Source organism: Chiloscyllium plagiosum, chromosome 18 (assembly GCF_004010195.1).
Source record: "Chiloscyllium plagiosum isolate BGI_BamShark_2017 chromosome 18, ASM401019v2, whole genome shotgun sequence".
Lineage (NCBI taxonomy): Eukaryota > Metazoa > Chordata > Chondrichthyes > Orectolobiformes > Hemiscylliidae > Chiloscyllium > Chiloscyllium plagiosum.
Genome location: NC_057727.1, coordinates 65,243,303 through 65,263,560, shown reverse-complemented (window position 1 = coordinate 65,263,560; position 20,258 = coordinate 65,243,303). Strand labels below are relative to the sequence as shown.

At 39.7% G+C, this 20,258-nt stretch overlaps 1 protein-coding gene across 1 annotated transcript in view; it reads left to right on the top strand.

Annotated features, from left to right (window-relative positions):
- Positions 1–20,258, top strand: part of dnah1 (dynein, axonemal, heavy chain 1) — a 420,700-nt gene that overhangs the window by 183,050 nt on the left and 217,392 nt on the right. Inside the window, exons 32-35 of the mRNA XM_043708503.1 lie at positions 1,509–1,622; positions 8,693–8,842; positions 10,649–10,735; positions 16,489–16,675. Of these exons, the coding sequence (XP_043564438.1) occupies positions 1,509–1,622; positions 8,693–8,842; positions 10,649–10,735; positions 16,489–16,675 (538 nt within the window). The remainder of the gene's footprint in view (positions 1–1,508; positions 1,623–8,692; positions 8,843–10,648; positions 10,736–16,488; positions 16,676–20,258) is intronic.

Here is a 20,258-nt window from a genome sequence, read left to right as displayed (position 1 = left end):
CTCTAACTACAAATGGGCCAATATTAGCAAAAATGTAGGTGAACAAATCCTTAACTTTCGAAGGGGTGATAATAAAGTGGTGAAACAAACATTTTGATCACTAAATATATGAAGAGTATAAAAGAAAATAACTTTATTAATCACAGGTCAGATTCAGCTGGAATAGTTATGGAAGTGATGGACAGCGTTGTTAAAACGAACAAGCATTAGTCAGTAATGTCCTGCTGACTGATGCCCAGACTAGGTTCCACCACTCAGCACTTGACCCTGCTAGTGACTTGATCAAAACATAGTTAAATGAGATGAACTCCAGAGATGAGGTGCAAGTGACATCAAGGCAACATTTAATCTAGTTTAGCATCGAGAAGTTAGCAAGTCTAAAGTTAATGGGAATCAGTTGGAAAACTCTTTGATAGTTTGAGTCATACAAAGAAGGTAATTTTGGTCAGTCATCTCAGGATAATGCCTTAGACCCATCCATCTTCAGTCAGTTCTATCCATCTTAAGATCAGGAGTGGGGATGTTTGTTGATGATTACACAAAATTCAGCATCACTCACAACTCCTCAGATGTTGAATCAGTCTGTGCAGTAAGACCTGGACAACTTCCAACCTTGAGTTGATACATGGCAAGTAGTATTGGTCCTACACAGGAGCTAGGCAATGACCATCTCAATTAGAGAGAATCTAACCAACTCTCCATGAGATTCATAATAAAATTAACACCACTGAATTCTGCATCTCCTGGAGATTACCATTGATCCAAAATTGAACTGGATCAGTCATACAAATACTGTGGCTCCAAGAACAGATCAGTTGCCTTGGAACCCTGCAGCAATTAACTAACCTCAAGACCCTAAAGTTTGTTCACCATCTACAAAGCATAATTCAGGAATGTGATGGATTAGTCTCCATTTGCCCCGTTGAGTGCAACTTCAACAATAATTAAGAAACTTAAAAATATACAGGACAGTGATCTATTGGCACTCCATTCATCACTTTCAACATTCATTACCTCCACTATTGATGCACAATTGTTGCAATGTGTACCATTTACAGGATACTCTGCAGCAACTTAACAAGATTCCTTCAACAGTATCTCCCAAGCCTTCAACTTCTACCAGCTAGGACAAGAGCAGCAGAAGCACTGGAGCATATCTACTTGCAGGTTCCCTTCAAAGCCCCACACCATCCTGACTTGCTGTATTGCTGTTACGTCAGAATCCAGGGACTCCCTATTTGTCAGCCCTGTGGATGCATCTACCCTCATGGGCTGCAAAGTTTCAGGTGCAGCTCGCCACCACCTTTTCAACCTCTGTTAAGGATGGACATGCTGGTCTCGCTAGCATGCTTGCATCCTGTGAAATTATGAATTTGTGTTTTCTGTACAACGATTCCAAATCATAGATATGAGAGTTTTAACAATGTAAAAAGTTTAAGTGCTGCATATGATTGTTCACATCTTTGCAACCCAGCAAAGGGACTCAATGTTGTGAATGTTTTTTGCAGGTTGATCGATTCATGTTTGAAGGCGTTGAGATCACACTGATACCATCCTGTGCTGTCTTCATTACCATGAACCCTGGCTATGCTGGTCGCACAGAGTTACCTGATAATCTTAAGGTAGGCAAAGTCGATTTTGCTGAAGCTCCTCGATGCTGCCTGAATTGCTGTGCTCTTCCAGCACCATTGATCCAGAATCTGGTTTCCAGCATCTGCAGTCATTGTTTTTACCTACGAAAGTTTTATTAGCGACATCTTCTAGATTAGACATTTTGCATGCCACCTGTAATACATGAAAGACAATATAACAGAAATTATATATAGGCTGGTAGGGTGAGCTGGAGTGAGGTGAGTGGAAGCTCATGAGGAGCATGAAAGTTAAAAGAGATGTTGGACTACATTACATGTTTCTGTGTTGCAAATTCTATGTGGCCCAGATCTTGCAGTCTCCAGATTGTATGAGACCTGATATACAAACCAGGGTGTGAATCAGGACCCTATGAAAGTCCTGATGTGCTGAACCTCCAAAGGGTAATTCCCTTGTATTCTGAGACCATCTGAAAATATTCTTGACTTTGATTAAAATTTGGTTGCTTTGAACAGTTCCAATCTACTTACCTGGATAATTGTCCATTCTGACTAAATGTTAGACAGAAAAATCCCAGTCCAACTCCTACTTAACTTTACAACTGGCACCTTTCTTGACACCCAAGCAATCAATCACATTGATCTCATTCCCCCATTTCCCTGCCAATATCTCACGCCAACTCGGCTAATCCCTTGATCTCTTCCAACTTTTTAAAATTTCACTCACAGGATGAGGGTGTTGCTGGCCAAGCCCAGCATTTATTACTCATCCCTAATTGCCCAGAGGGCAGTTAAAACAGTGGATCTGGAGTCACATGTAGACCAGACTTGGTCAGAATGGGAGATTCCTTCCCAAAAGGATATTATTGAACCAGATGGGTTTTTCCAACAATTGACAATGGATTCATGGTCATTGTTAGACCCTTACTTCCAGAATTTACTGAGTTAAAATTACACCGTCAGCCGGGGCGTGATTCCAGCTTGGGTCCCCTGTCTATCCTCTGGATTAACAGTCTCGTGATAATATCTTTAGGCCATTGCCTCCCTACATGAACATGAACATTCCCATAATTTCTCCTGACCTGATTACATTTTCTGACCTGACTAGCCTCCGTCACCTGGCTAATCCTTGACCATCTCCAAACAATGTGACTACTCCCAATTTACCCATCCTATCTGCTATTCTACTATACTGCCATTGCCAAACTACCTACCTGATACCCATCTCCAAGCCTACTGACCTGGCATTCTACCAATCTTCAATCCTACCCTCCTGCCACCCAACCCATCTGCCACCATAATCCCTTGCCATTCTGCCAATATTTGTATTTATCATGCTACCTATCTGCCATCATTCCCACTTATACACCAACCTGTTTGAACAATAGTGTATCTTAAACAGAAAAAGAACATAGTTATTGTTTTTGTATATTTTTATTTACTGCTACACATCTAAAATTGGAATATATAAAGTATATGCAAAATCCAGCAATCACCCTCCAACATTTTCACAACCTACAGTCAGACTCCACCACCAAAAACCTATTTCCCTCCCCATCCATGTCTGCATTCCGTAGGGTCTGTTTCCTCTGCGACTCCCTTGTTAGGTCCACACTCCTCACCAAGTCCCTCTCCCTGGCACCTTCCCCTGCTGCTGTAAGAGGTGCAAAATCTGTGGCCACGCCTCATCCCTCATCTCAGTCCAAGGCCCCAAAGGATCATTCCAAATCTGGCAGAGATTTACTTGTACGTCCTCCAACCACATTTATTGCATCCAAGTGCTCTTGATGTGGTGTCCTCTACATTGGAGAGGCCAAGCACAAACTCACAGGATGGTTCAGGGGACATCTCCGATCCATACGCACCAACCAACCACACCTTCCAGTAGCCATTTCCAGGCCACCTCCCACTCCTCTGAGGATATATCCATCCTGGACCTCCTCCACCACTGACACAACCGGAGGAGGAACACCTCATTTTCCACCTCAGCAGCCTACAACCACACAGCATGAACACTGAATTCACCAGTTTCCAAATCTCCCCTCCTGTATTTCATCGTAGATCCAAACCGCCGACTCAGATCTGTTCTCTTGACCTAACCTACCTGTCCATCTTGCTTCCCACCTATCCACTTCACACTTCCCATCGACCCATCACATCACCTCCTACCTTCACCCACCTATTGCCATCACAGCTACCTTTACCCTAGTCCCACGCCTCCACTCCTATTTATTTCTTAGTCCCCTTCTCACCCCCAGACCTGAAGAAGGGTTATACCAGACTCTCATGCTCCGTGAATGCTGCCTGACCTGCTGTGCTTTTTTCAGTGCAGTGCCATGCTTTATCAACTCTGACTCTCCAGCATCTGCAGTCCTCACTTTCTCCTAGTCTGTGCTATTATTATGGACACTGCATCTTTAACAGAAATGGAACATAAACAGTGTCTTCACATATTTACATAACATTGTATCTTAACTAGAACTGGAATTTGTACGTAATTAGCATTGAGCATTGCTGTAAAAAAGAGACATGCTGTTGAAGCCTTGCATTCATACACAGTTCAGGACCGAAGCAAAAACGCCTAACTTAGAGTCATAGTCATAGAGATGTACAGCACGGAAACAGAGCACAGCCATTGATTCTTGTTTATCCATGGTTAATGGTACTTCATCAAAGAACTCCAAGAAATTTGTTAACTGTGATTACATGTGACTTTGCCTGATTACCTTGACTTTTTTCTTAGTGCCTGCTAATAATAGCTTCTAAAAAAAACCCCTATGACAGACCAAATTGACTTGTTTTTCTCCTGCAATAAAAATAGAAAGTTCTGGAGAAAATGTACAGGTTATGTATCATTTTGGAGAGAAATAGATTTAACATTCGAGTCTGATATGAAGCTTCTTCAGTTCTGCTACTTACCATTTAAGATAGGGGTTGGATATTATTGTCAGCATGCCACTGTCAAGTCAAAGAGGATAGCCTTCACTCAGGAGGTCCCAACATAATAAGTCAAAGGCAGCCTCTGATCCCAGTTCAGACACTCTCTGAGGCAGTCGGCATCAAGATCCTCTCCTGCTCACTGCCAAATGATGCGCAGCAAGCCACCCATCTTAAAACTTTTGACCTTATTGTGGGTTATTGTCCTCCTGTGATGAGAAAGAGGTGGGTGTCACTGTTTGTGTAGATCGGAAAGCATCCCAAGTGAGAGTGATAGATCATGACCTCTGATAGAAGGTGGGGGGCAGTAGCAGAGAAAGCTTAAGTGTGAGATATTAGAGAGAAGAGGTAGAACTTATGCTGACAGAGTGGAGAAGGACATGCACCTTTTTACGTGTATTTCTCTAGATGGCTTAGACAGCTTTAACCCAGATTACAAATTCCGAGGAGCCTGTTTTTGTGGCCTCCATGCTAGTTCTGGGGGGAACAGGAAGTCCCTCCTGTGCACACCCTTTTCAGCAAGACCTCAGGATCATGCCTGGAAAGTGGGTCACTGATTTCCTCTATCTGCCATGTCTAGGGAAAATATCAGCAATTGTGCAGGGCAATTCCGGACTGACAGTTTTTAAAGATGGTGTGGGTGAAAGGAATGTCAGTGAATTCCCGGATATCTGCTGAGTGGTGTGATGTTCTGGTGCATGGTAAAATGAGGCAGAAATTGGATGTGAAAGACATCGGGGCAGGGTAGATAATTAATGAGTCGAGTTTGGTAAGATCGGGCAAGAAATCTTGCTGCCATATGGCAAGAAGTCCTCCAAAATCTTGATGCATCTATGACATCATCAAAAAAACATAAACTGCAGCTCAAAGAAAGGAGAATACAAGAGTAAGTTAGTGTATAGGTGTCCAAATGTGAAAAGAATTATATTATCTCAAGTAAAAGTTGACCAATCAAAGGTAGGAATAAAGAAATTAAGGGAACAGTAAATTAAAATATTGCATTCAATATTTTAATTCAGCAGAAGGGACATTATTCCTTTGAAACTATCTGAAATTTCCAGGATTTGCACATGTATCCCCAAGTTGCTGTCTGTGATTCTATGCTTCTCTAGAGGATGTGCTGTTGAAGTGCTGTTAGACTACAATCAAATAGAAATTAACAAGGTCCAAAATTCCACTCTTACATTCTTATTCCTGCTGTAAAAATTCTTGAAAAAGTTACATCCTGTTGGCTGAAGTATTACTAGATTTTTAACAGAATTCTAAGTTCACAATTATTGACAAGCAGTTCCACTGGTCCTGTGAAAGTAATTTTATATTCATCTAATGTCAGGTATCACCACTATAGGAAATTTCACATCTTTCAATGCAGTTTTATCAAGCAATGTTAAGACAGCTTAGCTTCTACCATAATCACATGTCTATTTTGCAATAATTTATTTCATTACCGATAAAATGTAGAACTTCAGAGTGAAGGAATTCAGCAATATGTATTTCCTAGATTGCTGTCTGAGAGAATACTTCATTCTGATTGTTTCCTTGATTACATCACTGTTGAATATCCAGAAATCTCCTTGACCTTGTTCTATATTCAAAATAAAATTGGGAAAGATGTGGTCTGTGCCACGGGGATTGCTTTATTTCTGTGGGCATCTTTCTTTGAGATCAATGATGCTTTTCCACTGACAGCAAATTCCAGCAATAAGCCAGAATCATGGCATGGAAAACAGAAGGTGCAAGAAATGAAAACAATGTAGCACTACAGAGATAGTGGAACAGGGGATATATTTTGAGAGACTTCTCGATGGAGGAGCCGTTTGGAATAAGTTAACAATGATATAGAGAGTTGGAGTCAGTTTGGTGCGAACAGAATTAATGGAATTTGTAAGCATCAGGTAATCAGGATGGCAGAGTTTTAATGAATTACTTAGGTAGGATAGAAATTGGGAGCATGTCATAATGAATTGGTGAAGCTGAGTTTGGAGATGATAAGTCATCAAAAAAAAAGGTTCAATGAAGGGGTGAGCTTGCAATGGAGGCAAGCAAATTTACTGGTCAAAACAGGACACTGGTGATAAAGCAGAATTTTGAGTTTGAAGTTGAACACCAACTAGGAAAGCAGGTTGCCATGTATTTGGGCACAGTCTAAGCAAACAACAATCTAGTCTACTGTATTCAGTCCTCACAATGTGGTTTTCTCTACATTGGAGAAATGAAACATAAACTGGGTGACTGTTTTGTAGAACACCTGTGTTCTTTTGTAAAAAAGGCCATGAGCTTCCAGTTGCCTGTCACTACAACACACATCTCTGTCTCAGGCTTACTGCAGTACTCCAGCAATGCTCAGCACAAGCTGGAAAAACAGCATCTCATTTTCCACTTGGGAACTTTACACCCTTCAGGAGATGGAATTCAACAATTTTAGGCCTTGAGGCACCTTCTCCCATGTCCTTACCCCAACACCCATACACCAAGCCTTGTTATCATCTGATCTGCCATTACACACAATTAATGTTGGTTAGTAATTGACCCTATTAGTAGCTATTTGTTCTTCTAAGCTGACTATTATCTACTCCTATGTCTGTCCAACTATTCTTCTCTCTCTTTGGGCTCTATCTTCCCTGATCATTTACTCCTTACCTCCTCCCCTTACCCTATCGTCTGCATAAAAAGCAATTTCTTCCTAGCTACCATCAGTTCTGAAGAAAGGTAACTGGAACCAAAATGCCATCTCTGATTTCTCTCCACAGATGCTGCCAGATCTGCTGAGCTTTTCCACCATTGTCTGTTTTTGTTCCATCTAAGATGCAGAGTTGGGGATAGTAGTGTCGCTGTAAGCATTGCCAAGTTTAAACAAGTAGATTGATTAGATAGCAAAGGTCTGAGTTGAGGATTGGGAGCCAGAGAGCAAAGTTAGGTGTTATCAACAGATATGGAAGCTTGACCCGATGCTTTGGTGACGGCATTAAAAGCTAACTTGTTAACAGAAAATAAGACTAAGCTAACAATGGAAGCTTAAAAACAGGAAGTAATTGTGGAAAAGCAAGAGGATAACCCATTACAAAGAACAGTACAGACAGGTAGAGTGAAACACCGTGTACTACAGAGAAAGATGATGTTAGTACTGAAGAAGTGAATATTTTATAGCACTTGCATGGCACATGAATCATGTCCTATATAAATAGGTGAAAGTAGAACGACTTTGCTTCTGTACGTCATCTTTGTAACAAATTTGTAACATGATCGAAAATAGTAAATAAAAATATAAATTGGTCCACTCTGAAAATTTTGACATTGCAGTCCCTACACTGTGTCACAGTTTCAGACAGTACTGCAGGCCTACTACAATGTAATTATTGTAGATGATGTTCTCAACATTAACTCCTCAAAAACAAGCAGAAGGAGAGGTTAAAAATTAGAACAGGGAGAACAGATCCTCAATCCACTATGTGTCCACCTCCTGCCATTTTTATAATGGTAAGTTCTGCATACACTTGCAGCCTGCCTGGGGATACAGAATAATTAATTATCAATTTTAAATTAGTCTCTCAATTGCATTTGGAAACCTGATTTAAATTTAACAGCTATTGGCCAGGTTACCTGAGGCTTTAAGAAACCTGACAGTGAAATGGATGTAGAAACTGCTGTCTTCAGAAAATTATTAACTGTCAGAGTGCTCTGAATTGTTCTTGCCAGGAAAATTGTATTCCCTTTGCCACTTCAACAAAAACTATAACATCCTTTTTGTCTATCACAGCTTGTCTTCATTGAACACTCCCCTAAGTCCCCTTCAGACCCAGTAGTCCCTGGCTGGAGTCTTCCTGCAGACTTTTTCACCTCGCAGCTAGCCTGTCAGCTTGCTGACTGCTAGGTGAGAAACTGATGTAATAAAATCTCCTGCTGTAATAAAAGCCTATCCTAACTCTGGGTTTTAAGGGTGACCCCACTACCACACTCCATCACTCCATTCTCTTCTCCCTATAAATTTTGGGGTCAAAATGTTAATTACATTTACTTTTCAAGAGCAGCAATTAGTTCCCAATTAGTCAAAGTCACCAGTTTAGGGATTTAATTTATGTTGTATTCCGTTGTGTTCTGTTCTTGCTCTATGGTTTGAAATGTATTTTCCGTGTTTGTTGAATGGTAATAGGTTTCCTGTTGTTTAGGCTTTGTTTAGGCCAGTAGCCATGATGGTCCCTGACTACGCCATGATTGCTGAGATTTCTCTGTATTCCTTTGGGTTTAGCAACGCCAAAGTTCTCGCGAAGAAAATCACCTCAACTTTCAAACTATCCTCTGAGCAACTCAGTTCACAGGTAACTTAGAAGTTTAAAAGTAACAGTATTCTCTTTGCAATCTAATATTTAAGCATATCTTTATACTTGTTATTGGACCTAGTTGGAAATACATTGGATTACCTCATCAAAAGTTATATTTCTTTAAAAATTGTTGAGTAATAATATAGATTGACATTCAAGGTACCCAAATATGTCATTAAGCCATCTGTATTTGAGACCATCATGATGAAGGTGGTGTCCCTGCCTCTGTGCCAGAATCCCTTGTTCAAGACTAGGAACGTGCAGTCATGGTGTGGCCAGACTTGAGTATCAATCTGCAACCAATCCACCAATTAGACTTTAACAATAAGAGTGGCTCCTGATCAGATGCATGATGAAAAAAATTGGAGCCCCTTCCATCACTATTCACTTTCTCCAGATACCTAATGTTGCAACATCAACAGGCACTCCCTGGGGGAAGCTAGTTGGATCAGATAACTGGATTGCCGATTTGGATGAAATTGGTATTGGGTCACCATTTCAACAAGGGCGGATTTGGAAGCTGCATCTTTGCCCTATACATGGTGAAGATGGTGGCGCTATGGTTTGGATCTGCCTTTGGACAGAGGACCAAATAAAATAATAACAAAAGTGGTGCTCAGATCTTCTTGTTCCTAAATTGCACTTCTCTTTTAAACAATGGCAACATTTCCTTTGTGCTGGCATATACCATCATGGTGGCCATTGACTGCACAGTCATTGCAACTGACACTAATACTGAAAACAACAACAACCGACTGCACTTGGTAGGTCCACATACAGCATTTATGGCAGAACCTGTCTCCCTAAGTTTGGCCTCTTTAGCCATTAGCCTAGAAGCACCAAATATAGACACCTCATGTAAAAAGGATCTGTTTGCTGCATGTCTATCACCTTTCTTAAAGGGACCGGTGCTGGAATGATAAAAACACATGTTGCAGTATTATAAAGCCATTCAGTAGCTGTTCACAAGCTGCTGGGATGCAGCACTGTGGCTCCTCACTCTGCTTTTTCATCATGTTGTGCTCAATGCTGCCTGACCTGAAGGACACACAAAAAATATTAACTGGCTCCCTGACATTAGTGCATAAAGTTACTTTAATAAGGGTGTAAGCATTCAAAATGCCACAGGACTGCATTATTTGCTCTTAGTCTGCTTCAACCCAAAGACTAATTTTGGACTTACCTGGCCTCCTTGGTGTGATCGGACAGCAGTTGTCAATGTTCCCATTGCACTGATGGGATCAGAACTATCTGCTTTACCAATTGGCTGGCATGGCTATCTAAAGTAGGATTTCCACCCAAGAGAGGGGAGAATTGAAACGATTGACGTTTCTCCTACTGTTAAACTGTCACATGCTCAAGGATTAAAGTACCCTGTAAAATCTAGACAAAACAAACAAAGAGCTTTAGATGCTAAAAATCAGAAACAAAATCAGAAATTGCTAGAAAACCTCAGCCAGTCCTCCTGTGGAGAGACCGCAGAGTTTCCAGTGACCCTTCTTCAGAACTGTAAAACCTAGCCCAGTTTTTCAGATCAATAAACTTTGAGTAGAATGCAGCATCTATATTAAATTATTTTTGACCCTGAAATGCTTATTTATCTGTATGCGTCACTGTCCATTAATTCAGAGATTAGTGTGGGAATAGTTTTAAATGGATGCTTTAGTTGCAAATAAGCATAAAATAATGCAGAATAGTTTTGAGGGACTCAAAGAATTTCATGGCAAATAGGAATGCAGCACAATCTATGGTGTGAAGCTTACTAAGACTTATCTTCATTATTAATTGGTGTCTTTGCTACAGGATCATTATGACTTTGGAATGAGAGCTGTAAAAACTGTGATCTCAGCTGCAGGAAACCTGAAGAGGGAAAATCCAAATATGGATGAGGTACTAAAATTAATGAAGCAACATTCTAGTCATAAAATTAATTAATACTTCATCAGTTCTTAATCTCCAGAATTAGTAATTTCATAGAACAGAATCCCTACAGTGTGGAAACAGGCCATCTAGCCCAACAAGTCCAACCAACTCTGAAGAGTATCCTACCCAGACCCATTCCGCTCTGTATTACTCTACATTTCCTCCAACTAATGCACCTAGCCTACATATCCCTGAACACTGTGGGCAATTTAGCATGGCCAGTTCACCTAACCTGCACATCTTTGGACTGTGGGAGGAAACCAGAGCACCCGGAGGAAACCCACTCAGACATGGGGAGAATTGCAAACTCTCACTGACAGTCGCCCGAGGCTGGAATTGAATCCAGGTCCCTGGCACTGAGAGGCAGCAGGGCTAACCACTGAGGCACCAATGCAGCAAGTCAAAACAGCCTTTCCACATCCATCTTATCAAAACTTTCAAGAATCTCATATTGAGGCTGTTTTTTTATACTTCTCAACACCAGGAATAAATGCCCATTCAAATAATCTCTTCTCGAATATTAACATTCTCATCTCAGGAATCAATTTGTGAACCTTCATCATACCCTCAGCCAAAAATATCCTACCTTCGATGTGGAAAGTAAGACACAAGTACACCATCTCACCAAAGCCCTGTACAACTGCAGCAATATTTACTCTTACCTTTGTTTAAGAAAGGTCAAAATATCATTTGCTTCCTGGTTACTTGATGTATATGCATGATAAATGTGTTTCTTGCACAAAAGATCCAAATCCCACTGAATACCATTGAGTAGTATGTAACCAATTAATTTTCAGCTTTTCTAAGCTTTCTTTGAGTGATAAATCACATTTTTTTCCACATTATACTCCACCTATTATCTCTTATCCATTCACTGAGCATATTTATATCCTTTTGCAACCAGTGTGGACTCCACACAGCTCTCCCAACTTGCCGTCTGTCGCCAGCAGACCTGGATACATTATACTTCACTGGTACCTCCACTGATTTAATATAGATCATAAGAAATTCCTTACTAATTCCAATTTCTTGTCTATTAACCAAGCCTCTTTGTGAATATCTTACCCCCATTCCTTAAGCCCTTAACTTGTGCAACAACCTTTGTTAACACCTCTTCAAAGCAAAATATATCACTTTCACAGCTTTTCCATCATCAATTATGTTAGGTTTACCTTTACAAATCCTACTTAATTTATCACATGCAAATTTTCCTTTAATAAAACCATGCCAACCCCGCCTTTTCGTATTTTTGATTTTCTAAGTCTCTCAGCACTTGCATGCCAACTGATGTCAAATTCTCATTTCTAAGCTCCATAATAACAGTACAATATGTACACCTACTAGGCAAGCAAACTCAAAGGAATCAACGTGGGAAAAAAACCCACTGAAATAGTAACCTAGCTGTGCTGAAAGCATTTAAGTTAGAGAACTCTACTGCACAAAGACACATTCCCATTCATTACAATGTAACATTTTAACCACAAAATCATTTATGACATTTAGAAATAACGTGGAATTACAAAATTGTTACGGTACAGAAGGCATTCAGCTCATTGTGCCAACCCCAGTTCTGTTAACTAATGCCAACCTCCTTCCTTTCCCCACATCACTGTGTACCATTTCTATCCACATATTCATCCATTAATCTCTTGAATGCCTCAGTTGAACCTGCCTGCACCATATTTGTAGGCCGTGCATTCCATCCCTAATTACTCGCAATGCAAAAAAGTTTTTTCTCACATCAACCTTGCTTCGATAGCACATCGCTTTCAATCTGTGCCCCTTGCTCTTTTTCCATTTCCTGAGTGGGAACAGCTCCTCCCTATGTACTCGATCCAACCCACATATGATTGTGAAACCCTTTATGAAATCTCCTCTCAGCTTTCTTCTCGACAAGGAGAGCATAGTTTTATAGTCATATAGCATGGAAACAGACCTTCAGTTCAATTAGTGCACATTGAACCATGTGCCCAAACTAGTCCCACTTGCCTGTGCTTGGCCCACATTCCTTCATATTCATGTAATTATCCAAATATTTTTTAAATGTTGTAAATGTACCTGCATCCACCACTTCCTCTGGCATTTCATTCCACATACGAACCACTCTTTGTAAAAATGTTGCCCTCATGTCTTTTGAAATCTTTCTCCTCTCACCTTAAAAATATCCCCACTAGCTTTCAACTCAGCCACCTTAGGGAAAATACTGTTGCTATTCACCTTACATAAGCCCCTCATGATTTCGTAAATCTCTATAAGGCCATCCCTTAACCTCCTATGCGCCCGTGAAAAAGGTCCCAGCCTATTTTTGTAATTCAAACCCTCCATTCTTGGCAATATCCTAGTAAATCAAACTGACCTCATAACTGAAATTTCTCATTCTTGTAAATCACTCCTGCACTCTCTCTAGTGTATTCCCATCTTTTCTATAATGTGGCATAAATAATACTTCAGCTGACCTAACAAGTGTCTTGTACAATTTCAACGTCACTTCCTTGCTCTTGTTCTCAATGTCCCTATAAATATGTTAGAAATTGAATAATTGCTAGCCAGTAGGCATTTACAAATCAAAGAATAAGTAGTTAGAATAATAGGTTGTCAGAGAATATTTCATGCTGAATTGTTGGATGCATTGATTTACACATGACCACTGTTGCAAAAAAAGATCAGGCACTAGACCCAAATGTAGGTTTCTTGCGGTGCACTAGAAATGGACTTACTTTGATATTAGCAGGTATTAGAAGGGCCCAAAAATACTGAATCAGGATATGATTAAGTTGGGCATGCAACTTTTAATAATACCTCAATGAAAACTCTGGAAATCCAGGAAAAACATAAAGGACAGAGACCTGACGTCATTGGCTCTCTCTCCATTTTCTTTGGCATAGAGATAAGAACTGAATGTTTTTCAGGCACTTGAGAAACACATAGCAAAATGTTTTTCAATCATTTGGTAGGGTGAGACCTAGAGGAGTCATGATTTGGATATAGTGCCTCTGACTGGTATGTCAGATTCCCAACACCTTCTGTATGTACTGTTATTTTCAAAGTGAGGGTGAGGGAATTAAGCTGGAATCTGCTTGCCACTGAGCAACTGCCCATTAAGCTGCTTGAAGAGCTTAATAATGAGTTGCAGAAAGCAATTTCAGTTGGCATATTGCTGAACATGAATATCTTGTTGTATTTTGGTGCACAGCTGTTGGGGGTAATGCTTTTTCTGTGTAACATTTTTGGCAATAAGGTTATTGTCTCAGATAGCATGCAGTATGTTTTCATTGGGCCACTTCTTTAGTTTCCTGATGTACTGTCTCCTCTAGGCGAAAGTGAGGACTGCAGATGCTGGAGATTAGAGTCAAGTGAATGGTGCTGGAAAAGCATAGCAGATCATGCAGCTTCCGAGGAGCAGTAAAATCAACATTTCGGGCAAAAGCCCTTCATCAGGAAGGGTTTTTGCCTGAAACATTGATTTTCCTGCTCCTTGGATGCCGCCTGACCTGCTGTGCTTTTCTAGCACCACACTCTTGACTCTACTGTCTCCTCTATACAGCCTGCAAATGGCAAGCCGAGTCAGGGCTACCATTAATCTTTGAGGTTTCTGCTCCACAGTAACTTTCCACCACCTGGCAGTACTTGGTGTCAATAATTAGGCATTGAACTCAATGCTAGTCTAATTGGAGCATGGGCATACAAAGAAAATAGAGATAGGTGTAGGAGTGGACTATTCAGCACTTTGAGCCTTCTCCAGCATTCAAAATGATCATTCCTGGTCATCTGATTCAGTACCCAATTTCTAGCCATACTGTTTGAACCCTTTAGCTTTAAGAACTAAACCTAACTCCTTCTTGAAAACACAGATGTGGCATGGATTGAGATCTGAAACTTATGTGGAGATTGATTCCTGACCCTGAAAATCTCAGTCGTTGTATTGGAAAAACATATTTAACAATTATCATGCTAGTTAGGCCATTGTGAAAACTGGCTACCAGGACAGGGTGCCATTCTTACAATCTTATGTACTTCCATAGTCTTCCATAATTTTTAGGAAAAGAATATTTTATGCTGAATATTACATTATTGGATGCATTGTTTTACACCGTGACCCCTGCAGACCAACATATCAAGAAGATAACCTAGACCCTAACTTCTTATTTCAAGGCAAATTTAAGGTGCTGCATTCCAGATGTGATTTGATTAGTCAAACTACTAGACTTTAAGCAAAACACACTTTATTCTTACACCACAGTTAAAATACAAATAAAAAAGACCTAGCATAACTTTAATCCAATCAAAATACTTAACAAAATAATATAGTATTTAAATACTGCGCATCAACTGTTCCAATATAACCGCGTCTCATAAACACACTTTGGCATATGCAAATTCAGCAAAACAGATTTGTTCACTTGCTATCTTTTCCAGTATAGGAGAAATGAAAAAACGAAAACATGAATCTAACAATAGCGAGGGAACTTAAGCTTTTTACAGCAGCAGAGAGAAAACTGTGTCGAGCAGCTTCAACTCCAAAATCCCAACTTCAGTAACTGAAAGCAAAAATAAAACCCTGGTCTGAGTGGACCTGACTCCACCCACTCATGGTGTTTAATTTTAAAACATCCCAAGCTATTACTCTGCTTTCCATGCAGCAGACACCATATCACCAGATTTACAATACCCCTCTTCAAGAGTTAAAAATCACACAACACCAGGTTATAGTCCAACAGGTTTAATTGGAAGAGAACCAGGACAGAACAAATCTCTCTTAAAGGCATAGATCATCACACTGGTGAATCTGCATTGGATTGTGAAGGCCTGGAGACACTTCTTCACAAGGTAGCTTCAGAGACAAGGGTGTTTAGTCCTTCCCTTGGCACAGAAGTAGTGCTGAAAATGTAATGGCTTGTTTTAAATGGCAGTTCTCACTTCCAGTTAGCTAGTAGTTTTCTCAAGCTTTTGGTTACTCAATCCAAATGGCTGCTAAGTTCTGAGACACAAAGTCTCACAACGTATTAACATTTCTGACCTACCCCAACTTATCCCAGTTAAATCAAAGTCATCAAGTTCACAAACATTTGTGATCATATTTTTCATTTTTTTAGAATTTAACATCCCTTTGTGCATCTGGGGAGTAAATATTATTACATTTCCCATCACTGTGCCCTAATTGTTTATCATAAGATGTCAGGCTTTTCTATCTGAAATTACTCCACAGAGGCTAGTACCCCGTCACCAAGTCACCCTTTATTTACATGTGGAGAATCCTTGACACTGACCCAGTTCCCTCAGAGCTCGCTGTCAGAGTGAGCAAGGTGTCTGACACTCCTGTTCATATCTGTCAGCCAGAGCTACCTGATTGAACCAGATTAAAATTCCCAATCAGGGAACTCATATTCTCTGAGGTCTGCCTGCTAACATCATTACAAGCACTACACTACCCCTTTTACTCCTGCTTTCTGCAATATTGTATTAGTTTTCACATAACACATCACTGCTATGGTTTAGAATTGAATGCGGTGTTGTATGAGTGTTTATATAAACTAACTAAATAACTTCCAGTCAATATTTCTTGCAAATATGAAGACCACTATTTGGACCTACCATATAACAGCTATGTATCAAATCCATTAATGAACAGCAAAATATAAAGTCACTGAGAAATGTACTGTAGTTAGAGGTAAAACAATGCAATCCAATTTTAAAAAAATAAAATCTGTATTGTCTTTCAGGAGCTGATATGTCTGAGAGCTATTCGTGATGTGAATGTGCCCAAATTCCTACTAGATGATCTCAAACTCTTCAATGGTATTGTGTCTGATCTTTTCCCCAAGATCAAGGAAGAACCTGTTGACTATGGAATTCTGGAAGAGTCCATTCGAAAAATCTGTGTTAAGAAAATTCTAAAAGATGTTGATGGTCAGTTTTTTTTACATCAAAAGAAGAAATGTCTTTTAATGACTGGGAAGTAATATTTTGCAATATACAAAGAATTTATTGATGTAAAGTGAAACACCATCTCTAATTCATAATTGAAAATCTTTGTCATTTTTTCCAAATTGGACCCCAGATAGTTTGTGAGTCAGAAACCAAAAGAGCTTTCTTTGTGGATTCACACTTTCCATTACTATAGGAACTTTCTGCTGCTATGTTCATTACCACAATGTTCAGATTTTCACACATACCTCCAAACTCATAAATGGGTAAATACCACCCACCCCCATTGTCAGTTTGGAATTTAACCAGTGCCTCTAGTCTGGTCCCTAAATACTTCCCCGTTGTCTTCTTCACTATTATTCTTTATTAATTATTTTATATGATTGTAGACTTCCTAACTGTAACTGCCTATCTGTGAAGTGCAAGCTGAAAATGTTTGTTTCTTTATCCTATGCCTTCAAAACTGTCGCTATAACTGCTATGTCCTCCTCTTTTTATTACATCTGCCACATTTATCATTGATCTCTTGTAAATTTAGCGTATTCATCGTTCCTTACTTGTAAATCTTTTCATAGAAATTTTAACCTGTGATGGCTTGGGAAACTGCCAATGTAGTTTTGAGATAATTAGCTTCTTTTCCTTTAAACGCCTATCTCTTGAAACCAATATTATTGTCTTAATATTTTGATAAAGATGGTAGATCTTGTTAAAAAGACACAATAATGTCAGAAATGTGTAAAACCTTTCAGACAGCCACCTCATCAGTAAGAGTATTTCACAGTTATATTTATGTTGATAAAATAATTTACACCAGCTATTTTACAGGGAATTGTCACTTTTTTGTGATGTCAGCATGTTGTCAGCCACAAACCTGAAGCAGTTAGAACTTTCAAATTTGTGAATTTTACTTTGGTCCTTATTATTGAAAGAATCTGGGTAACATTTTAATCTATCCACTCCACGCTCTGTGGATGTGTATCCATGGCACAATTCAACATGATTGAATGAGTCTGCAACTAAAACATTCATTGCTGGGTTGAAGCTTCTTGCAACTAGTATGATTTCTCTGCCCAAATCGGTATTATCTTCCTCCCATTCTTTTGTGTTAGTGTAGCTTTGAACACCTTCTTACTCTATTTAGGACAATTTATTGCTTAATGGCATTTTGACTTGCATCTAAAACACCCCAGGCAATTCTTGGGATTCAATCTTTTGTCATAGTTCCCCAATTCCAATTGTCTGTTTAAGTGCTAGAGGTATCTCTATCCTCACTCCTTTTCGTTATGATTTCATTTTCATAATTAGCATTTTCAGCCTATATAAGGACATTGCCATCATCAATGAATCCTACATTATTTCTGTTGTTGTTGAATTTGAGCCCCTGGGAATTATTGCTCTCTCTGGATTTATTTTTAAAAAGGCTTCTGACATCCTTTCAAAATTGCTTCTTGCTGAAATAATAATACCAGTTAATCCAAGAATGTCCAATATGAGCATAATCCAACAATTTAAAAACAAACACAGCTTAGAAATCTCCAAACAGATTTTTTTCTATCTTGATTTTTGTTCTGTTAAATTCCATTTTGTTTGCTTCTATGGAATAATTATCTGGCTTTTTAAATTTATCAAAGTCTGTCTCTGCCTTTTTAACCATTTAACAGATAATTTTTATTTTGTCCAGAATTTTATCCATAAATTTTAAAAGATTATCCAAACATTCCTCCATGGAGCCCCTGACCATACAGTATCTTAGTTTTCTTTGGTAAGGACATAACCTGTCCATATATCTGCTTCATTTTTCCATTGGCCATGATGTTCAACTTCACAGAACATCAGTGGGAAATCACACCCTTATTTGAGATGACCTGAAAGCAACTCAAATTACATCTTTTTATATGAAGAAAACTCAGTTAATAATCTTCATCTTTTGGGCAACCATCCTCTACAACTGATATCAAATAGGATCCAAATCAATTGGTGAGACCATCTCCAAGAAACTTTTGTGGATCAAGACTATCAATCACTCAATCTTACAAATCCTCCCCTTTTAAATCCACCCAGTCAATTAATCAAATCAGTTAAACCCCAATCACCTGCTTAACTTCTTGTTATACTTTTCGTTGACTGTGAATGATCCAGGTTGTGCCTTTTTGTTGACTTGGGTTTTAAAAGGGCTTACCTGTGGGCACAGTTTGACATAAACCTAGATCAGATATATTATTGAAGTAAAGAGGGATTTTCCCACTTGTTTGCCTCAGTTTGGAGGATTAACATTGCCTTGGAATCCTTGTAAATGAGTGCACAGAAAATAAGACACTGTAGCCTGCACCTAGCTCCGACTGAACAGATACTGTTAGGTTACTACAGTGAGAAAACTGCAGGCAGGGGCTAATTCTGTTTCGTTTATTCACATATTTCTCTCAAAATACAGGTCATTCTGTTATAACGTGCATTTCATCAATGCAAATTTGCTGTAATGCTATTGATGAATTGGGGATGCTGTTTTTACAGCATGAACTTTTAAAACGTGTGTTGGCTTTAATGCGATTACAACGCTAACACTTTAAGCACTGTTTCCATATGGACTTTTCCATAAGGCAGGGCTGCATAAGAATGCAATCATCATGTTATAGAAGAACTGACTGTATATAAAATACAAATCAACATGTAATGTTCTCTAATCTCCATGGAAAATTAGAAGACCCAATCCCTGAAAAGCCTACAATTACTTTAATTTTCCTGCCCTCCCAGGATATCCGTGGTCTAGCCACGAACATGATCTGCATCTACACCAAAGGGAAATTGGCAGTCTCTTTCTTGCCAATTTTTCTTGCCAATCAGGAAAAGGAGGGGGAAGAGGTGGGCAGTATAATCTCCCTACTTGGGGAAAACATTAATTCCCAGGGGCCTTCATGGAATCTGTCAATAGAGTCATAGAGATGTACAGCATGGAAACAGACCCTTCAATCCAACCCATCCATGCCAACCAGATATCCCAATCCAATCTAGTCCCACCTGCTAGCACCCGGCCCATATCCCTCCAAGCCCTTCCTATTCAAAGACTCCACCAAATGCCTCTTAAATGTTGCAATTGTACCAGCCTCCACCACATCCTCTGGCAGCTCATTCCATACACGTACCACCCTCTGCGTGAAAAAGTTGCCCCTTAAGGTCTCTTTTATATCCTTCCACTCTCACCCTAAACCTATGCCCTCTCGTTCTGGACTCCCCGATCCCAGGGAAAAGACTTTGCCTATTTATCCTATCCATGCCCCTCATAACCTTGTAAACTTCTACAAGGTCACCCCTCAGCTTCTGACGCTCCAGGGAAAACAGCCCCAGCCTGTTCAGCCTCTCCCTGTAGCTCAGATCCTCCAACCCTGGCAACATCCTTGTTAATCTTTTCTGAACCCTTTCAAGTTTTACAAGATCTTTCCGACAAGAAGGAGACCAAAATTGCACGCAATATTCCAACAGTGGCCTCACCAATGTCCTGTACAGCTGCAACATGACCCAACTCCTGCACTCAATACTCTGACCAATAAAGGAAAGCATACCAAACGCC